Consider the following 17,957-nt stretch of genomic DNA (forward strand, 5'->3'; position numbering starts at 1 on the left):
ATATGGACTTATTTATTTTCTATTTTGTTTGCTTTTATAACCAATAAATCTGTAATGAGACTACAAGAATTGGCTTAGGTCATTTGTTTAACAGCGCAAAAAGGTCAAAAACCCAGAGTTTACAACACTTTTGTAAAAACAACATTCGACAAGAAGAGGTTCGTTAAACTGTTTATTAGCCTTTTTACAATTCACTTAAAAGGGGAACAGATTTATCGATGGAAACTTAATAACCAAAAAAAAAGCAGCCGTGATCAAGTTAACATTTTGGGATTCTCATATAGTAACACATTAACTGGTTTCACTGTGCATCCACGAGCCTTTAAAGGCAGGATCAGCTCTAACAGATGCCACTTTTAATGGACCAGATCGGATCATTTCATGGTGTGTAATCAGAGGAAAAACCCACAGAATCTGATTTTTCTCACAGCTGAGCCACATGGTGAAATCTCAAGCTGTCATTGGATAATTCAGGCCTACCGCGGTCGCGCTGGAGCCGACAGGAGCGACAGAGAGGTTCCCCTGGTAGGATAATGTTGATGTTCTTGGCATCTATGTTATGTTAAGTGCTGTCGAACTTTGATGCCAGTTCTGCAGGCATAAACTGCGGGCTAAATTTACACAAATCAATAGCAGAGGATGGTGCTGCTTTCAGTGTTGTGTTGATATAAGACCTTTTTTTTCCCCTCCCTTTCTCGGTCTCATTGGGCAGCCTTCATTTCATCTTGTAGTCTTCAGGTCTGTGGAAAAAATACAACAACGCATTAGTATGAAGGGTGGGGAAAGGACCGATTACAAGGAAAAACCATGGATAGAGTGGGCAGATCTTATCTCTTTTTTTCCCCCCGCTCCTTTTTTCAAAATGACTTCAGAGACTGTGTCGTTGTTTTCAGTTTTTCCGCTTTAATTTCAAGCAGAGTTTGCAGCAGACAGATATTATCAGAGCGTGCTGTATTGGTTTTGATACAAAGTAGAAAAAATGTTGTTATCAAATGTAATAGCTCTGCTATCAGCTACACCCGTATGCTGTCAGTTTTCTGTGTCTGAGCACTTGTTTGTGTGTTGACTGTGTGCGTGTGTGTCGTACAGGGGTGGACAGGGAGCTTACATTCAATAATAATCTCTCGCCTGGGCTCCAAGGTTTTTCTGAGAGAATATTAACAGTGTGTTTAATAAAGGGTAACGATTGAATCGCCCTGGATGACCTTAACCCCATCTCCCCTGACACACACACACACACACACGATCAGTAAAATGAGTGAGGCAGCGTGTGAGCGAATATTAACTAGACTGAGGCCTATCTCTTAAATAAACCAGGATTAGTTTGACCTTGATGGCCACACAGCGACCAGCCTCAGCACACAGACTGATTGGCTGAGGAGATTGAAGCAGTAAACAATAAGAAGTAGCTCATTTATCACCTCGCACAGGCACACACTCTGACAGCAGTGGTGAACGCAGCACCGACATGCTGTACATATCTGCACAAGGCATATACACAGTGAAAACTGTCAGAGAACACAAAATAAAACTATTGGCCCTGTGTGGCACCACTGTACCTTAAAAATTTCATGTATGCATTTTTCTATTTAACAACACGTCCTGCGTCATCGCTGTTTAATAGGACGAGGAGCAGAAGAGGGCCTGACCTTCGACCTGGGGGTGGAGCTATCCTTTTAGGAACCAAATCTGCATGAGACAGTCCCCGCAAATGCTGACACTATTCTCATGTACCCCTAAATAACTATATTGTTTGAATACATCTACTTGGTGGTTTCATTTATTTACTAGCATTTTTGGTTTGCTGCCTCAGAAAAGTACAGTTAGACCACATAACACTAGCAGTGCTTCTAAACTCTGATCACTCGAATGCTCATTTTAGGTTTTTCAGGGGTTCCCTGCTCCAACACACTCAATTCAAACGATCATCTTTAATCTGCATGTAATACCTTTACTAATATTTTCCTACTCAAGTAGGAAAAAAGCTGAATTGTATACAGAGGGGTGAAAACACTGATTCTAAAAACTGATATTAGTTTAGTTCAAATGTGCAAAACGTTAGGATCATACGAGCTAAATTGTTCATTTGACTGTTGTGAAGCAGATTTGGTTTTGATTCTGAGAGTCTGAGATTTCTGTGTCGACACAGAGGAGATCAATGGTATTTTGCTTGTGGTGTGTGCAGCACTGCAAACAAAAAACATCAGCATTATTTCCAACAAAACAATGTCAGTTTTGCTCCAAAAGATCACACCACATAAAAAGGAGGAAGAGCATGACGAATTTTGCCATTTTGCTCAGTGTAATTGTTAACATGCACCGAATCCTGTTAACAAAATCCCATTAACATTTATTGAAGTGGGACATCACAGAGGCATCCAGCATCTGAAAACCACAAAGGAAACCTAGCTGCAGAAATAGATTCATGTGTTCATGGGGGTTTTACATAGAGAAAGTACGATGGCAGGAAAGCAGGGTTTGGATTCTTTGCCAATAACAACAACAACACATTAAATCCTGATTTAGCTGCTGTCTAAAATGTTTACAACAACCTGGAGAAACAAAATCCAAGCTTTCGAATTAAGCACCTCAGACTGGGTACAAGAAAGACCATCAGAGGTCCTGGGTGCTGAGCATGTCCGGTGGATGAAGAGCAGTGACCCTGACTCAGAAGCAGCTGGGCCGCGGGTGAACGGATGGATTGATGGATGAACGGATGCAAAGGCTACTGCTGAGCAGGTGAAGCGAGAACGCTCTTCGTTAACCTGTCAGAACGATGTTTACTGCGGCTGAGGCCAGGGAGAACGGCACGATATTATCATGCCGGCAAACCGCGGGTCACAATGCCAGTCTAATCTCCAACCAGAAAATACTTGACTCAGAAAAGCTATGAATATGATTAGGCCGAGTAACAGATGCTCTCTCACACATCCTTCAGAGAAAACTTGTGTATCCAAGCGCTCAGGAAGTGAGGGAATACAGCTGATTTTCCCAGTGTGCATCTGAGAGAACCGTCCTGCTCTGTTTTTGAGGTTTGGCTCCTCGTTACGATGTACAGTGTCCTACTTTTTTACAGCTTTTCGATCGAGCTCACAATGAAGCCAACTTGCATCAACTTAAAAAAGAAAAAAAAAAAGTCAGCTTGGGGACAACTACTCCTATTTTCATGTAGTAGTGCACACAGGAGCCAGCTCCTTAGTGGTTCAGTACTTCAGTTCTTTGTGCATCGTGTCACATAATGACAGCTCTAAGTTGGCTGACAATCATTCGCACCGCAGCTACATGTGTTTGTAGTTACGATGAAAAATGTTGCACTTTTGTTCCTGCTTGAGGAGAAACTGTCATGTCACAATGGCCACAAAAAAAGGAGCTGTCATACATTTGAATTCGATCCATTTGTGTGCGTGTTGCTTAGTAAGACCATGAAAACATTACAGGACTGCGTCAAAGCAGAAGAAGGCAAACCTGGGTCGAAACCTTCCCGTCTTATAAATATCTGAAGACTGTGCCAGCACACACACACACACACACGTTCACAAGTCGTCTGTTTCTCATTTTAAAGCTTTGCACTGCTATTTTTTTTTTTTTTCAAAGATAAAACACAGAGTAGGCTGGCATAGAGAGAGGGACTGTGAGATGGTACACAGTTCAACATCACCCCCTTCTGGACCATCCTCATCAACACAAGACAGACTGAGTGTGACGCGTCACCATGAATGTTTCAATTTCTTCAGTATAAATGCAGCAAAATGGGAGACGGTGATAATTTCATTGGCCAATAATTTTCATCAACAACCTTCCAAACGCTATGATGAAATGTGATGAATGTACTGATACTATAATCCCGAATAAAGACGAGATGAAAATATTTTGGAGAGATGGCATGATAAGAACTAATTAAAAGTTGTGTAGAAAGGCAGGACGAGTTTGGAGGTGATCCAATCAGAAGTAATCTTGTGCGGTAAGGTTAGACAGGCACATTTGATCTGGTAAAACCAGCGCCCATCCTCCCTGTTTCTCATGAAAACGAGAGAAAATTTCAACACTTGGCAGAAAGATCAGAGTAGAAAAGGAAAATAAGACACTGAGAAACTCTCACCGGTAAAAATACGACAAACACTTTCTTTTAATCATCTGAATTAACTTTAGATTTAGTCTGATGTAATCTTATGTTATTTAGTTGACTAAAAGCATTTAAATACCTAAATTATGACTAAAACTAAATCAGAATTTGCTGTCAAAATCAACACTGATGGGAGTTTGGGCTTCTTTTTGGATATTAATTGAGAGTTACAGAATGTTTTGGTGCGCTTCTACATACGGTGTCCACAGCCTGGGGAAGGCATCGATTTCCTCCTGAGTGTACTCGCTGAGCTTCTTCGGTATTTCTCTGGGCTGAGGCAGCTCCTCTGTCAGATTGGCTTGAATGTCATATGGCAGCTCCTGGAGAGAGGTGGATGAAGGAAACGTTAAAGGCATTTGATCCAAGACACAAAAATTCAAAGAGAAAAGGGAGGAAATGGGAGAGAGGAAAGAATTTAAAGCAAGTGACACAAATAAGGAGACTGTGTGTTACAAACGGTGCCTTATTCAAAGGCCTGGAGGAGGTTAAGCTGGGAATAACACAGAGGAAAAGAAAAAGAAATAATCAAAAGACACCAAATGCTCAAAAGAAATACTGCCTAAACTGTTGTGAAATGCCTCAGGCTTAGAAACGCCATCTCTAAGTACTACTTGGATTCTGCTGTTAGGACCAAAGTCAGGTAATCAGTCGTTCCTCTGTATATGGACACATTCATTCACAGTATTACAAATCAAAATACCTGATGATGGCACTCCCACCATGATAGTAATTACAATCCGCTGATATTTAGATGGACCCCGCGTGTCAGTTAACAGCCCATCAAGCACTTTTTATGTTAAATTCATTTCAGAGGCTGTGATGTGTGACGCTGGCTCTAGCCAGTGTAATTTGAAACCAATCAATATGCTCTCAAGTGCCAAAAATGCACGCGAGGCATAATTCACTGCGGCGATGATACGACGCATCTGCTCCGCTTTAAATCAACGACTGAAACGGGACAGTTTGTCAACTCTGATAACCGATTGGACGCATTATTTAAATTCAGCCTCAGCTGCATTTAATGACTTTTGGCAGCCAATAAGATGTCATTTTCCACAGTGGGTAGAAAACAATACTTCACTGACATCGACAGTCACTCGTTTATTTACACGTCCCTATTTACATAATCCCAATATTAGCATTCATTGGAGGTGTGTTTACTGGCCACCCTGTAAACTTTAATATTTCCTCATTTTATACGGTTTTGGTGTACACTACCACCTAAGGGTCTCTTGAACAAATGGCCAGTTACATATGCTTTCAGGTACACACTTTGGGTTAATCTGACGGCATTTAAGTACCCTCGTTACTTTTATGTAACAGCTGCAACAGTAAAGTTACCATATCAGACCCAAATAAATGTACCTATCACCTTTAACATGGTGCAAGAATTTACACTAATGTAGTCGCGGCCCCCTCCCTGAGCCTGGCTCTGCCAGAGGTTTCTTCTTGTTAGAAGGGAGTTTTTCCTTCCCACTGTCACCAAGTGCATGCTTGTAGGAGATTGTTGGGATATTTTCTCTTATTGTATTGTCTCTCTTACGATATAAAGCACCTTGAGGTGGTTAAATTGAATAATAAAATAAAATAATAAAATTAAAGAAAACTAGTCTAAATAAAGCCAAAAAAGCTCTCCCATGAGTGGAGGCAGTTTAGCACCAAGTGACACACAAAACTGCAGTTACAAAAGCATAAACACTTCCCCAGAGTTGATGCTTATTAAAGTCAAACTACAATAAGTCTGAATGACTTTAACACAGTGATGAAGTCGGCGATGTTACACATGTCATGTCTAAAAACAGCTCATCTTCATGAGTCCTCATCCTTTTCTGTGATTTGTTCTTCTTAGGGCATCAGCAGAAAGTGAAACAATGGCCTTAAAGATCCATGAGATGAACTGCAGAGTCATGAGACAACTCTGTTTCCTCAATATTCTTGGTGACGCACTGTAAATATAGAGCTGCTGATAATCCATCCATCCTCTACCGCTTATCCTTATCAGGGTCGCGGGGGGGCTGGAGCCTATCCTACCTTGTCATAGGGCAAGAGACGGGGTACACCCTGAACAGGCTGCTAGTCTGTCACAGGGCTAACAAATTGAGACAGACAACCATTCACATCCACATCTATGGGCAATTTCGAATCACTAATTAGCCTAACCCCACTAACTGCATGTGTTTGGACTGTGGGAGGAAGCTGGAGTACCCGGAGAGAACCCATGTAGACACGGGGAGAACATGCAAACACCACACAGAAAGACCCCAGCCAGATGGTGGAGCCAAACTTAGAACCTTCTTGCTGTGAGCCAACAGTGCTAACCACTGCACCACCTTGCCGACCAGAACTGCTGATAAGTAAAGCTTTAGACAAAAGGGAGAGAGACTAGCGCTTCTGAGAAGAGGACAACAACAACCAGATTTAAGTAAAAAACCTTAACCTCACAGCCATGCACTCATTCTCTTAATGTACCCTGACTGTCTTTCATTAGTGAGATGATGTGAAACAGGGCTTACATCTTCAGGAAAGATGTGTAATCGCTGCATCACGGTGCGCCGGTGCAGGTTCCGAGGCAGCATGCCGTAAACTGCTAACCTTACGATCTGGAGAGAAGAAGGACAATGAAAATATTGACATACAAATAAAAATATTTTCAAAAGTCTGTGTTTATAGCAACAAATGTTCTGTTTTTCTTATATTTTCTTCTAAAATGTTCCTCAATGCGAAGCAGGTTATACAACTTGGATGAAGTTACTGGATTGAGAGAGATGTTGGACAGACGCAGTGCTGACAAATCATTTATGTGTCCAAATCTATTTCTTCCTCTTCGCACGCCAACCCTTCAAATGTCACATCAACTAAATCACCTTCAGGATGCACGTCTGTGGTCGCTGACTGGCCTGAAACCAGCAGCTTAGTGCATGTCTCTTCTGGTTTAGTGCACTTCAGACTGGAGACCAGTGCAGGTCATGCACCTACATTGAGTCGTTCCGGCATGTCAGGAGCAATTTTACGGTGTACTTTTAGCACACTAGCTGCATATGGGAAAAAAGTCTACAAACCCACAACTTCTGCAAAAAAACAGACTTACTGAGTGCACCACTGCAGAGGCATGGGGATCCTTCACACAGCTTCAGGCAAGGCCTTAACATGCAAAACTCACTTTTATATATTTAAAATTAAAAAAAATGTTTGATAGATTTCTGGGGGGGAAAAATCATGATAGGTATTCTCCAATACTTAATGGATTTAATATTTAATGAAACAGAAAATGCTGTAAATATGGGACTAACTATAGTGAGGCAAGTACTTGAGTTACGATTATGTGCACTTCTTTTCACCCACTGATGTCTCTGTCATTTTTGTAACGTTTGAATGAGGACCTGTGGAGATTTTCTTTCCCTTATATTCATATTTATTCATTTATATCTTCACCCCGTCTGTGTGCCTCGAGTTCATTCATCATTTTCTCATTTCTTTTCAAAAACATTTTTTTCAAGGGTTAAAAAACTTCCTAAAACAGCTGGATGCTGTTATTTTCTAATCACCTCTAACCAGAAGTATTGAGGTGTTCAGGGACTGTGTAGAGGTGCAGAATAATACACATCTGGTTTACTAGTAAGTGTCCCAGATGAATAGGGGAGCAGCTGAATGTATCTTTTATTTTCAGTGTGTAAATGGTAAATGGGCTGATTCTTTTCTATTTTATTTGTGCACTCGTAGCTCTTTCTCCTACGAGACACACACACACACACACACACTTTATACTTTAGAGCTTTTATCTGTCACACATGGACTCTCCAGCAGATGCATTGGGGGTAACTTGGGGTTCAGTATCTTGCAGACTGGAGGAGCCGGAGCCTGCAGCACCAACCAACTACAGTGCCCATTTTGATTATAATGACGTGACACCAGAGTACACATTTGTGTCAGGACTGATTCAATAAAAAGAAGCGATGACCCTCACTAGAGTTATCCTTCAGCTCCTGTTCTGTTGTTTTTCCTGTTTTTGACTCGCTGCTAAGTAACACAGGAGTTTGCATCATTTGTTAAATACAGAATGCAGGTCACAGAAAGCTTGCCTGGAATAATCATGTATGCATGTAAAATATTATGTAAAAAAGCTGCCACACTGTGCTCTACTCTTCCTTCTACACAGGAGAAGAGTTCATTACCTTGAAATCATAAATATGCATCACAACCAAAATCCCAAGAATTATCCTTAAACTGACATTCTTGGTCTGAGTTTCAGAAAATATCAAAACACCTCCATCAACCAGCACAAATCCACTGCTGCTTAATCCCACTCCTCAGCACTTTATATTAATATGCATGAGCAGCATATACGAGGAAAGGGATGAGTGTCAAACCAGGAAGCACCTCCACTGCAGAGCATGTGGCACACTTATCTCTGTGTGGTTTAATTAATCATACCTACAATATAATCAAATTCTTGGTGTGAGCTAAGGTTTAAAATTCACTCTAAACAATACAAAGAGGAGAACAGAAGCCAGCAGCACTTACAGCTTTTGGGTCCTTATGATGAAGCTGAGCAGCTGTGACTTGTTTGAATCCACCAGGGTACCTTTAAAAGAAAATGAATAAATTATGACAAATCTCTGCCAGTCCAATTTTCATTTCATGAACTGAAATTGGTATTTATTGCTCTGATGATGCTTTTTTAGTTACCAGTTCGGATTATTTTTTCAAATTAGCCCAACATCATGCTGTCCATTTTAGAGAAATACACATGCTGAAGGCAACATTTACTGCAGTATTTATATGTCCATGTGAAAGCCAGCAGGCTCACTAAAAATCCAGAGGTAATTTTTAATTATAACGTTTTGTGAATCAGTGGCTGCTGCTCTCATTAGGATGCGTGTGTGGATGCAGACTTGAAATCAGAAGAGGAGGGACTGTGACGTGAAACAATGAAACACACTTTATTCTAAATCTGAGGATTTCATGGCTTCTTTTCATACAAGTGCCAGAAAAATGTTGCAGGAAGAAACTCGAAAATTCTGATTTAAATTTTCAGACTGAGCTTACACAGCAAAGACGTCAAATCAGACATAAACGAGTATTTCTGCTGTTCAGTGACCCAAAAAAACTCATTTGCATCACTGTTGACAGCAGACTAAGCAAAGCTTTATGTAGGCCTCACTTTGGCCTGCTTTGAACTGGAAACATGAAATTAAAAGAGGTCATGACAGATGGCACTATACACTTACCCCGTGTGTGATGAGTAGACTTTCTGTTCCCATTTGTTCCCAGAGAAAGCTATGTGTTTGCTGTTTATTACCACCACATGGTCACCACAGTCACCTGTGAAGATGTTCAAAAGGTTTGTTTTCAGGCTCAATGCATGATTAAAAAGCCACATTATTCTGTTTTAAAGAGAGGAAGACTATCACATATAGCTGCTCTACCAATGACGCCACTACTAAGAGCAGCAGCTACCTTGTTTTAGTAAAGCTAAGCCTTAGGAAGGCTTAGCTTTACTAAAACATATTGTTATTCCAGAGTATAACTGAGAAGGAAGGGAAAAACATTTTTAAAGCTTGTCCTCTGCTGCCACCATGTGGCAGTTCTATATAAAAGTAGATGTTTCTGTCATAATATCATAATCCAGAGGAGGAAATCCCAAAAATTGATTCTTTTTAACTGGATGTAGTGTTTTCAGTGGTAGAAATGTTTCATCACTCATCCAGGTGACTTCTTCAGTCTCAGCTGACTGCAGGTTTCCCCAACCTTATAAACAGTACATTTGCACAATGACTGCAATTAGCACCACTGTAGAATAATGGGTAAAGTTCTCTTAAAGGAGAACTTTAAGAAATAAAGTTCTCCTTTTTACTTCAAGTGCTGCTTCAGCTTTTACTTCTGCAGTGCTGTACCACAACATGCTTAAACTAAGGGTTTGTTGTGGTTTAAAAACAATACTTCATATATACACAATGAAACAGTTAAAGTGAGTTACAGTGAGAATTTGTTCATGACTGTCTGGTGAGTGTGAGATGGAGTTCCTACTCACTCAGAGCATGGTAGATAGGTTTGTGTTTCCCCTGTAATCTAATAGAACACATAGTTGCAATCTTCCCAGGCGGCTGCATCCTGGCATCAATCAGGAACCAGGAACGGGCAAAGGTCGCCCATTGCTGAACGAAGTCAAGGAGAAAAACTTAAATTACATATGCTAACAAGCCGAGCCATCACAGCATCAGAAACCAAAGAAGGCCTGTTAATTTTCCAAGCTCCAAAATTGTAAAGATGGGCAGCTTAAAATAATGGACATGCCAAACTGTCCCCTTCAAACTATAGTTGGCAAAATGTTTACTCTTCCTTGTAGACCATTTTAATATCCTAACCTTTCAGCAATTAGTCAGCTGCTAAGAGAGAAAACAAAGGTACTGGACGTCTTCTGGTTTCTTCTGATCTTTTTCTCCAAAACACTTAACCTGACCTGTCCCTCATTTCTAATCTTCTATCTATATAATCTATCCTGGTCACTCCAAACAAAACTTTCAGCATCAAAACTCAAAACCATACACCATAACAAAGTCTCACTACCATCTTGTAAACCTCAGGGTAAAAAGTGATTGCCAGTGTTTGTCTACATTATAATCAACCCAATCCTTTCTCCCAGTTAAAATATATTTATAGAACTGGTGTCACAACAAGACATTTGTAACATTTGTCACTGAGCAGCTTCTACCTGGTTACAGAAATACTCTTTCTGGTTCAAAATGACAAGACATCTTTCATGAGATAAAATATAGATCAATAATCATTTAGAAGAGGTGAAATGCATTTTCTGGTAAATACAGGTGGCACATGATCATCATTTTTTAAACACTAGATCATGTGTTTCAATTATTAAAGTATTTCTTACTTCTTACTACAGAGCCAAGTAAGAAGTAAGATAGAAATGGTGGCGAGGATTAAATCTCATATTAAGCCAAAACTTAAGAGTCTGTAGAAGAACTGTTTCAAACAGCTAGCATCAAAATAGCAGTATATCAACTCTCTAGGCTAAAACCATAAGAGAAACGACGTTATGCCAAAGACTAGACGTTTTAAGTGGTACATTTCACTAACTGAAGGTTAGAGTTATAGTAAATGGACCATAAGACCTTCGATTTTTTTAGAAAGCCTCTAACTACTGGAGGCAGTGCACTCGTTCACAGCTAGCTGTTAAAATTTCTCTCATATAACAGTGTCAGTGCCGTTTAGCGACGCTAGCTAACAGCAACCGCAACCATTAAATAACAAAAAATACAAACATAAGGTGGAACTAATGCAGCGCACAGCGTCTCAGAATACCTGTGCAGATCTGGAGAAACTGGACATTTTAGATTAAACTACTAGCGCATCCTCTAAATAGTTGACCCCAACGTGAGTTTCGGTCCGCTACGAAATTATGTTCGGTTGAAATAAGATGTTTTTAATGGGTTCCTAGTTTCCAAATTAATCTATATTTATCGTGAGGACTTGTAGTGTCCAGCACTATTGTATATTCACGAGTATACATATTTTAACTGACAGTATAGCTCAATATTTAGCTAAAAATTAGCTTCAATTATAATTCTGTAGTATTTAGTTTCTACCCGGTGGTATTTTTACGTGACATCTTAACGTGGTTACCTCACTTCCTTCTCGCGAAAGAGAGAGCGGGGAAATTTGACGGCCCTTCTTTGGCAGAGTGATCAAATTGCTTTGACTTGTTTGTTATTAGAAAAGGAGTATTTGCTTTGGTTTGTTTCCCTCTGTAAAAGTTTTGGTTATTGTTGGCCATTTATTGTTGATATAACCTGCCGTCTGACTGACAATGAGGACTTTAGAGGAGGTGCGGGCCACTCTGCAGATCGCCAAACTCAAAGAGGAGGACTTACAGAAAACTATCCACTGTCTGTCCTTTGGGCCAAACGTTTCATCTGCGGACTACTGCCTGATGGAGCTCGACGACACACTCTGCAAACACATCGAGGCTGGCCAAAGGTAAAGCTGATTGTAGTGAAAATTCCCGTGAAGAGACTGACAGCAAAGAAAATGTTCCTCTGCTAGTTTGGGGAACAAGTCAACAACCTTTCAAAGTTAGTGTGGATTTAGGTTTTAATGATTGATTAGTGAAAGTGTAGGAACTACAATTTTCTGTTTCAGAAAATCAGAGCTGAAGTGCAGGGTGGACGTGCATGTAGCTATATGTAATATAAACTAATTGACCACTTTTTTAGGTATACCTGTTCAACTGCACATATAATGCAAATATCTATTCATAGCAGTAGCTCAGTGCATTTAGGGATGTAGACATGGTCAAGATAACCTCCTGAAGTTCAAATTGAGTTTTAGAATGAGGAAGAAGGGTGGTTTAAGTGACTTTGAACATTGGTTGTTGGTGCCAGACAGGTTGGTCTGAGTATTTCAGAAATTGCTGATCTACTGGGATTTAAATAGAGTGGCCTGAAGAGAGATAATATCCAATGAGTGGCTGTTTTTCTGGGAGAAAATCCCTTGTTAATGTCAGGGAACAAAGGAGAATGACTACTTAAAGCTAGGAGGAAGGCAACAGTAACTCAAATATCCACTTGTTACAGCCACGGTCTGAAAAAGAGCATCTCTGAATGCACAACAGGTCAAACACCGAAGCAGATGGAGTACAGCAGCAGAACACCACACCAGGTGTCACCCCTGTCAGCTAAGAACAGCAAACTGAGGCTACACTTTGCACAGACTGGTAAAAATTGGACAACAGAGTTGAAAAACATTGCCTGGTTTGAATACTCTCAATTTCTGCTGTCACATTCAGATGGTAGGGTCAGTATTTGTCATGAAAACAGTTCAGACTTGTGGTGGTTTTGTAAGACAGGGAGAGATATTTTCTTGACACACGTTAGTGCTAAAGGACCATCGTTTAAATGCCACAGCCTACCTGAATATTGTGGCTATCAATCCTTTCGTGATCAGTGTACACATCTCGTGGTGGCTGCTTCCAACAGGATAACATACAAAAACTCAAATCATCTCAAACTGGTTCCTTGTATCCACAGTCACCACATCTCCACCCAGTAGAACACTTTTGGGATGTGGTGAAACAGAGGGGTTGTTATTATGGATGTGCAGCTGACGAATCTGCAGCAACTGTATGATGCCAACATGGACTAAAATCTCAAAGAAATGTTTCCAGCAACTTGTTTAATTTAGTCCATGAAGATTAAAGGCAAAAGGGTCCAGCTAGGCAAACTTGAAAGTTAAGTTTACCTAGTGATAACTAATAACTAACTTTTTTTCCTCTTTGCCAGTCTAGTGATTCGGGGCGATAAAGACGAACATGCAGTGGTTTGTAGCGACGACAAGACCTACAGTCTAAAAATGGCTGACACATCCAACCTGCTGCTGTTTCTTCCTGGATGCAGAACACCAGACCAGCTGACCGACACCGAGGACAGCTCTCATGTTGTGCACGCTCAGGTAGGACCTACACGGGTGTCTTTCTTTGACTGACAAGCACAAACTTATAGTCGGTGCATAACAATAGATTCCTGTTGCAGATATGGGGGTTTTGTAACAGCTACTGGGAACTGAGGAAACAGCGACCAAGACTGAAGAAGCTGAAGAGGCTTTTAATGGAAAATCCTTACGAAGGACCTGCGTTAGGAGGGCAGCAGGAGAATACAGAGAACAGGGTGAATACACCCCATTAGATCTTTTCATGTCGATGCTGATGTTGCTGTAGCTGTTAGTAAACAGTTTGCCCTGTTCCCAGTACACAATGCAGGATCTGCTGGAGAGGATTCAGGCCAGTGAAGAGGAGATAAGGACACACTTAGAGACCATCCACGCCTGTCAGATAGATGGTAAACAGTGATGTCATTTTTATTTAACATCATGACAAAACAGATAGCTACCAGCTCTTCATCAAGAGCATCCTTTTTCCTTCCAGGCTACTGGCGCGTTCTGGACTTTGACTATGAGATGAAGCTGCTTGGTCATGTGACTCAGCTGGTGGACTCTGAGTCTTGGGCCTTCAACAGGGTTCCCCTTCAAACCAGTTTAGATGAGCTGGCCCCACTAGAGCCCAGGTCTGTGATCCTTATCTTCACCTCCAGAGATCGACAAATAGTAACATAAAGATGCAGATGGAGTAAAGTTGCAGTGATTGTTTTTAACATACCCAAGTGACACAGTTCAAGAGGCTATAGTGACTTTCTGAGCTTGTACTTTATGGCTACATAGTGATGTTTCCTTATCTGTTTACAGAGAGATGATCGAGCACTGTTTGAACTGCTATGGGAAACGCTATACTGAAAATGGTGAAAATTTGACCTTCGCACCACAAAACTAGAAGGATTGCACACAATTCTCAGCTGCTTGGTAATGAAATGTGTTTTGTGTCCTTTATCTATACAGATGAAGTGTTTTATGCACTAAATGAGGACAAAGTCTGTTGGGGTATAGCACTGATGCTGCTGCACAATGCTGTCAAGTTCAACCTGAAGGAGTTTCAGGAGGTCTGGCAGCAGAGCGTCCCAGAGGGCATGAGTACAAGACTGGACCAGCTAAAGGTGAACCTGTACACCTTTTATCCTTTATGATGTATTCAGAGTGAGAAAAGTGTTGGGAGTTAGAATATAAGCTGTGTATTTGGGCATTTTCATTGTTTTTAATTAAGGAAATCCTCACAGGCTTGGCATTCACTTATCCATATGATTCCCCAGACATATCTTTAGTTTTTATTGAGTTTTTCTCTGTTTCTCTCTTAAGCCAGTGTGTATCCCGTTGTGTTTGAGAAGCTACTTTCCAGAGTTTAGCTTAGTTTCCTGACTGGTGTTGTCTGTATTGTACATCTTCCAGGGCATTGCCCTGTTGGACCGCACCTCCCGCCCGGAGACCATCTGCCTGCTGCGTGTGGAGGACCTCCCAGAGGACACGGTGGAACGCTTTAACCACCTTTTTACACTCCGAGAGAAATGGACAGAGGAGGATATAACACCATACATACAGTTAGTGTTATCCATACAAATTATTAAGGGCTTTAATTAAAGAAACACAAAGAGCTTGTGAGTAACCCGAGTCCCATTTTTTGCTTATTACAATGTGTAACGCTCCATTTCCTCATCCAGAGATCTGTGTGGAGAGAAACAGACCACCGGAGCCCTCCTGACCAAATACGCTCGGTCTTCAATGCAAAATGGGATCAAGGTTTTCAACTCCAGAAGGCCCGTGGCTACGTGAACACCCCTACTGTAAAGTTATTTTTACTGTTTGAAGATGTATCCATGTGAATCTGTTCATTTCACCCTGTCACTTTTTTGATGCTCTGTGAAAATCTGTTTACTAAAAATGCCTGTTAGCACGTTTTCAGCTGCTCCTTTTTATCTCATGTGTAAAATCATTGAATAATAAAGTTATCAGAAAAACAAGTTTTTGTTTTCTGTTGACAAACTTAGACCTTTTTTTATTGTCGGCAGGATATTGCAATGTTGGAATTGTCCACAAGGTGGTGCCATATGCGGAGTAATATACAGCTGTCAAAAGTTTATGTCCACTCATCTTGGGGATGAATGTCATGGTAATGATTTCTGGGTTTTAATGATTTCTTTGACGTGTTTCTTTTCCAGGGTGGACTGACTGTACAGAAAACATCATTAATGACTTTCAAAAACAAGAATTGTTTGCACAAGTTTGAATTTATTTTGGGTTTTCTTTAATCCACAGACGTATACATATAGAATAAAATATATATACATACCCCCACTAATATTTTGTTATAAATCCCTTGACAACCAGTCACTTTTGAGAATTCATCAATACACTTCTGGCTTCTTGATCTTTGACCCACGTTCTTGGCAGAATTGGTAGAGTTCATTTAAATCAGTTGGTTTCCCAGCACAGACTCGGCTTCTAAGCATAGTCCACAAATTTTCGGGTTGAGGCTTTGGGAAGGTCATTCCAAAAGCTTAATGTTAGCCTCTTTATCCTTTCCACAACCAGTTTTGTTTTGTGTTTGGGATCATTATCCTGTTGGAAAACCTAACTATATCCAGGTTTTAACCATCTAGCTGTCAATCTGAGGTGAAGTTGAAGAATAGTCCTCCATAGTTCCATGCACTTTGTGAAATGTACCTCTGGTAGGAAAACAGCCCAGAGTATGATGCTACCACCACCATGCTTGACAGGTGGTATGTTCTTAATTTTGAAAGCCTCACCTTTACTCCTCCAAAGGTACCGCTTGTTGTGGCCACACGGCTTTGTATCGACCACAAAATCTTTCTCAAGAACACGTTTGGCTTGTCCATGTGGGCAGCTGCAACTTTCAGTCTCGCTCAAAGACGTTTATTTTGGAGCAGGGGCTTTTTTCTTTGTCGGCACCCTCTCAGTCCAGTAAAACTTACTTCACTGCGGACTGTCACGCTGGTGTTTCAGTAGTTTTCAGTTCATGCCAGGGTTGAGCTTTGGTGGTTCCTGGGTTGATCCTGAACATCCTAACCAACCTCCAGTCATTTGAGGGCGACAGTTTGGGTCTTCTTTGAGATCTTGGTGACGAATCTTACATACAGTTCTTTGAAATGCTGATCTTGAAATCTGTAGTTGTTTAGAAATGGCTCCAAGAGACTTTCCCAACTTGTGAAAAGCTATAATTCTTCTTAGAGATTCCCTGAGTTCCTTGGACTTTCCCAGTATTGGCCAATCCAGTGAGTGCTGTTGATCAAATCCCTTTTATAGTGGCAAAGGCAAACCACAAGTTGTGGTCAAGCATGAGCACTAATGAGAAGTTAATAGGCTTTAGCCATGTCAAGTCAAAGGTAGTTGTAGGGTGCTGGTTTAGCTCACTGGATTAATCAGGGAACCCATATGCTGCTACGGCTAGTACAGAGGGCTGGTTGAAATCTGGCCATTTACTGCATGTCTTTCTCCTGTCATAAAGGCTAAAAAGCAAAAAGACAAGTCATAGCACCACTTATTAAAAGATTTAAGTCAGTGTAAAAAAAAAAATGCGAGCCTGTATCTGTACTTTTGACCCTGTGTGGGTTACAGAAAATCCAAAATAGTTTCAAACTGTTTTTTTTTAAAGTCATTAAAGATGTATGCACTACAGTCATTCCACCATAGAAAAAGAACAGCTCAAAGAAATGATGAAAAGCGTCAAATTACCATGACATTCATCCCCATGATGAGTGGATGTAAACGTCTGACCACAACTGTACATAAACCAAGCATGCTTTAATAAGTCTGGTTCTCCAAAGTAAACAGATTACATTTGAAATTGATTGTTTTGATTCGCTAGCCTGCCTGATGTCTTCTGGTTGATTAAGACTATCGGATTGCTCCAGATAGGAAATGAATATGTTTCATGTTTGGACAAAAAAAGACACATGTTAAGCACAGTGTCATGGTTTACAGATTTGTTTAATGATTTCATGGAATAATGGCGTCCATTCGGGATGAATATTTGAGGATACTGAAATTCAGTTAAGCAGGATAAAATAAATTCAGAAAGCACTGTGCTTTAAATAGGACACGTCAGTGGCACATATGTTTAACTCCAGCATGCAAAACACCCACAGATGCAGACTGTGTTCCTTCATTACCACAACTGTCTGAATGTGAGTCAGTGTTACTGACACATGAAGATCTCACCAGACACGACACAAAGCTGATAATTTCCGTGTTTCAACACACACGCTGAGTTTATCTGGCTGGCTGACTATCCTTGACTTCACCCACTGGAAGTGCTGACTTCTGGAAGTGCATGGGGTAAGAGATCCCAGCTGTGTTTGTTGCAGCTGCTGTGATGGTCTACATAACACGCACAAAGTGATTAATAATGTTCACTTCC

The 17,957-nt window shown here is 40.7% G+C and overlaps 2 protein-coding genes across 2 annotated transcripts; one reads left to right on the forward strand and one right to left on the reverse strand.

Moving 5' to 3' along the window:
• Positions 1-159: 159 nt before the first annotated feature.
• Positions 160-11,536, reverse strand: mrpl13 (mitochondrial ribosomal protein L13). Its single transcript, XM_084942673.1, has 7 exons — positions 11,444-11,536; positions 10,155-10,278; positions 9,352-9,445; positions 8,645-8,705; positions 6,637-6,723; positions 4,322-4,443; positions 160-740 (listed from the first exon to the last, which is right to left on the reverse strand). The coding sequence occupies exons 1-7, from the start codon at positions 11,468-11,470 to the stop codon at positions 716-718; spliced, it is 540 nt and encodes a 179-aa protein (XP_084798799.1). The 5' UTR covers positions 11,471-11,536; the 3' UTR covers positions 160-715.
• A 212-nt stretch (positions 11,537-11,748) lies between these two features.
• dscc1 (DNA replication and sister chromatid cohesion 1) lies at positions 11,749-15,851 on the forward strand. The gene is made up of 9 exons (XM_084945082.1): positions 11,749-12,118; positions 13,420-13,588; positions 13,669-13,803; positions 13,884-13,974; positions 14,061-14,199; positions 14,378-14,430; positions 14,528-14,682; positions 14,972-15,120; positions 15,241-15,851. The coding sequence occupies exons 1-9, from the start codon at positions 11,949-11,951 to the stop codon at positions 15,350-15,352; spliced, it is 1,173 nt and encodes a 390-aa protein (XP_084801208.1). The 5' UTR covers positions 11,749-11,948; the 3' UTR covers positions 15,353-15,851.
• The last annotated feature ends 2,106 nt before the right edge of the window (positions 15,852-17,957 follow it).

Source organism: Perissodus microlepis, chromosome 11 (genome assembly GCF_051167445.1).
Source record: "Perissodus microlepis isolate ML-2025 ecotype Zambia chromosome 11, ASM5116744v1, whole genome shotgun sequence".
Taxonomy (NCBI): Eukaryota; Metazoa; Chordata; class Actinopteri; order Cichliformes; family Cichlidae; genus Perissodus; species Perissodus microlepis.

Excerpts from the sequence above, each read along its gene's own strand:
- mrpl13 (XM_084942673.1), bottom strand. The coding sequence starts at position 11,470 with ATGTCCAGTTTCTCCAGATCTGCACAG. Across the intron at positions 6,724-8,644 it reads ATCATAAGGACCCAAAAGCT|ATCGTAAGGTTAGCAGTTTA; the intron begins GTAAGTGCTGCT and ends TCTTCTCTCCAG. Across the intron at positions 741-4,321 it reads TTCCCCAGGCTGTGGACACC|ACCTGAAGACTACAAGATGA; the intron begins GTATGTAGAAGC and ends TTTTTTCCACAG.
- dscc1 (XM_084945082.1), top strand. The coding sequence starts at position 11,949 with ATGAGGACTTTAGAGGAGGTGCGGGCCACTCTGCAGATCGCCAAACTC. Across the intron at positions 13,589-13,668 it reads CTCATGTTGTGCACGCTCAG|ATATGGGGGTTTTGTAACAG; the intron begins GTAGGACCTACA and ends TTCCTGTTGCAG. Across the intron at positions 15,121-15,240 it reads GATATAACACCATACATACA|AGATCTGTGTGGAGAGAAAC; the intron begins GTTAGTGTTATC and ends TTCCTCATCCAG.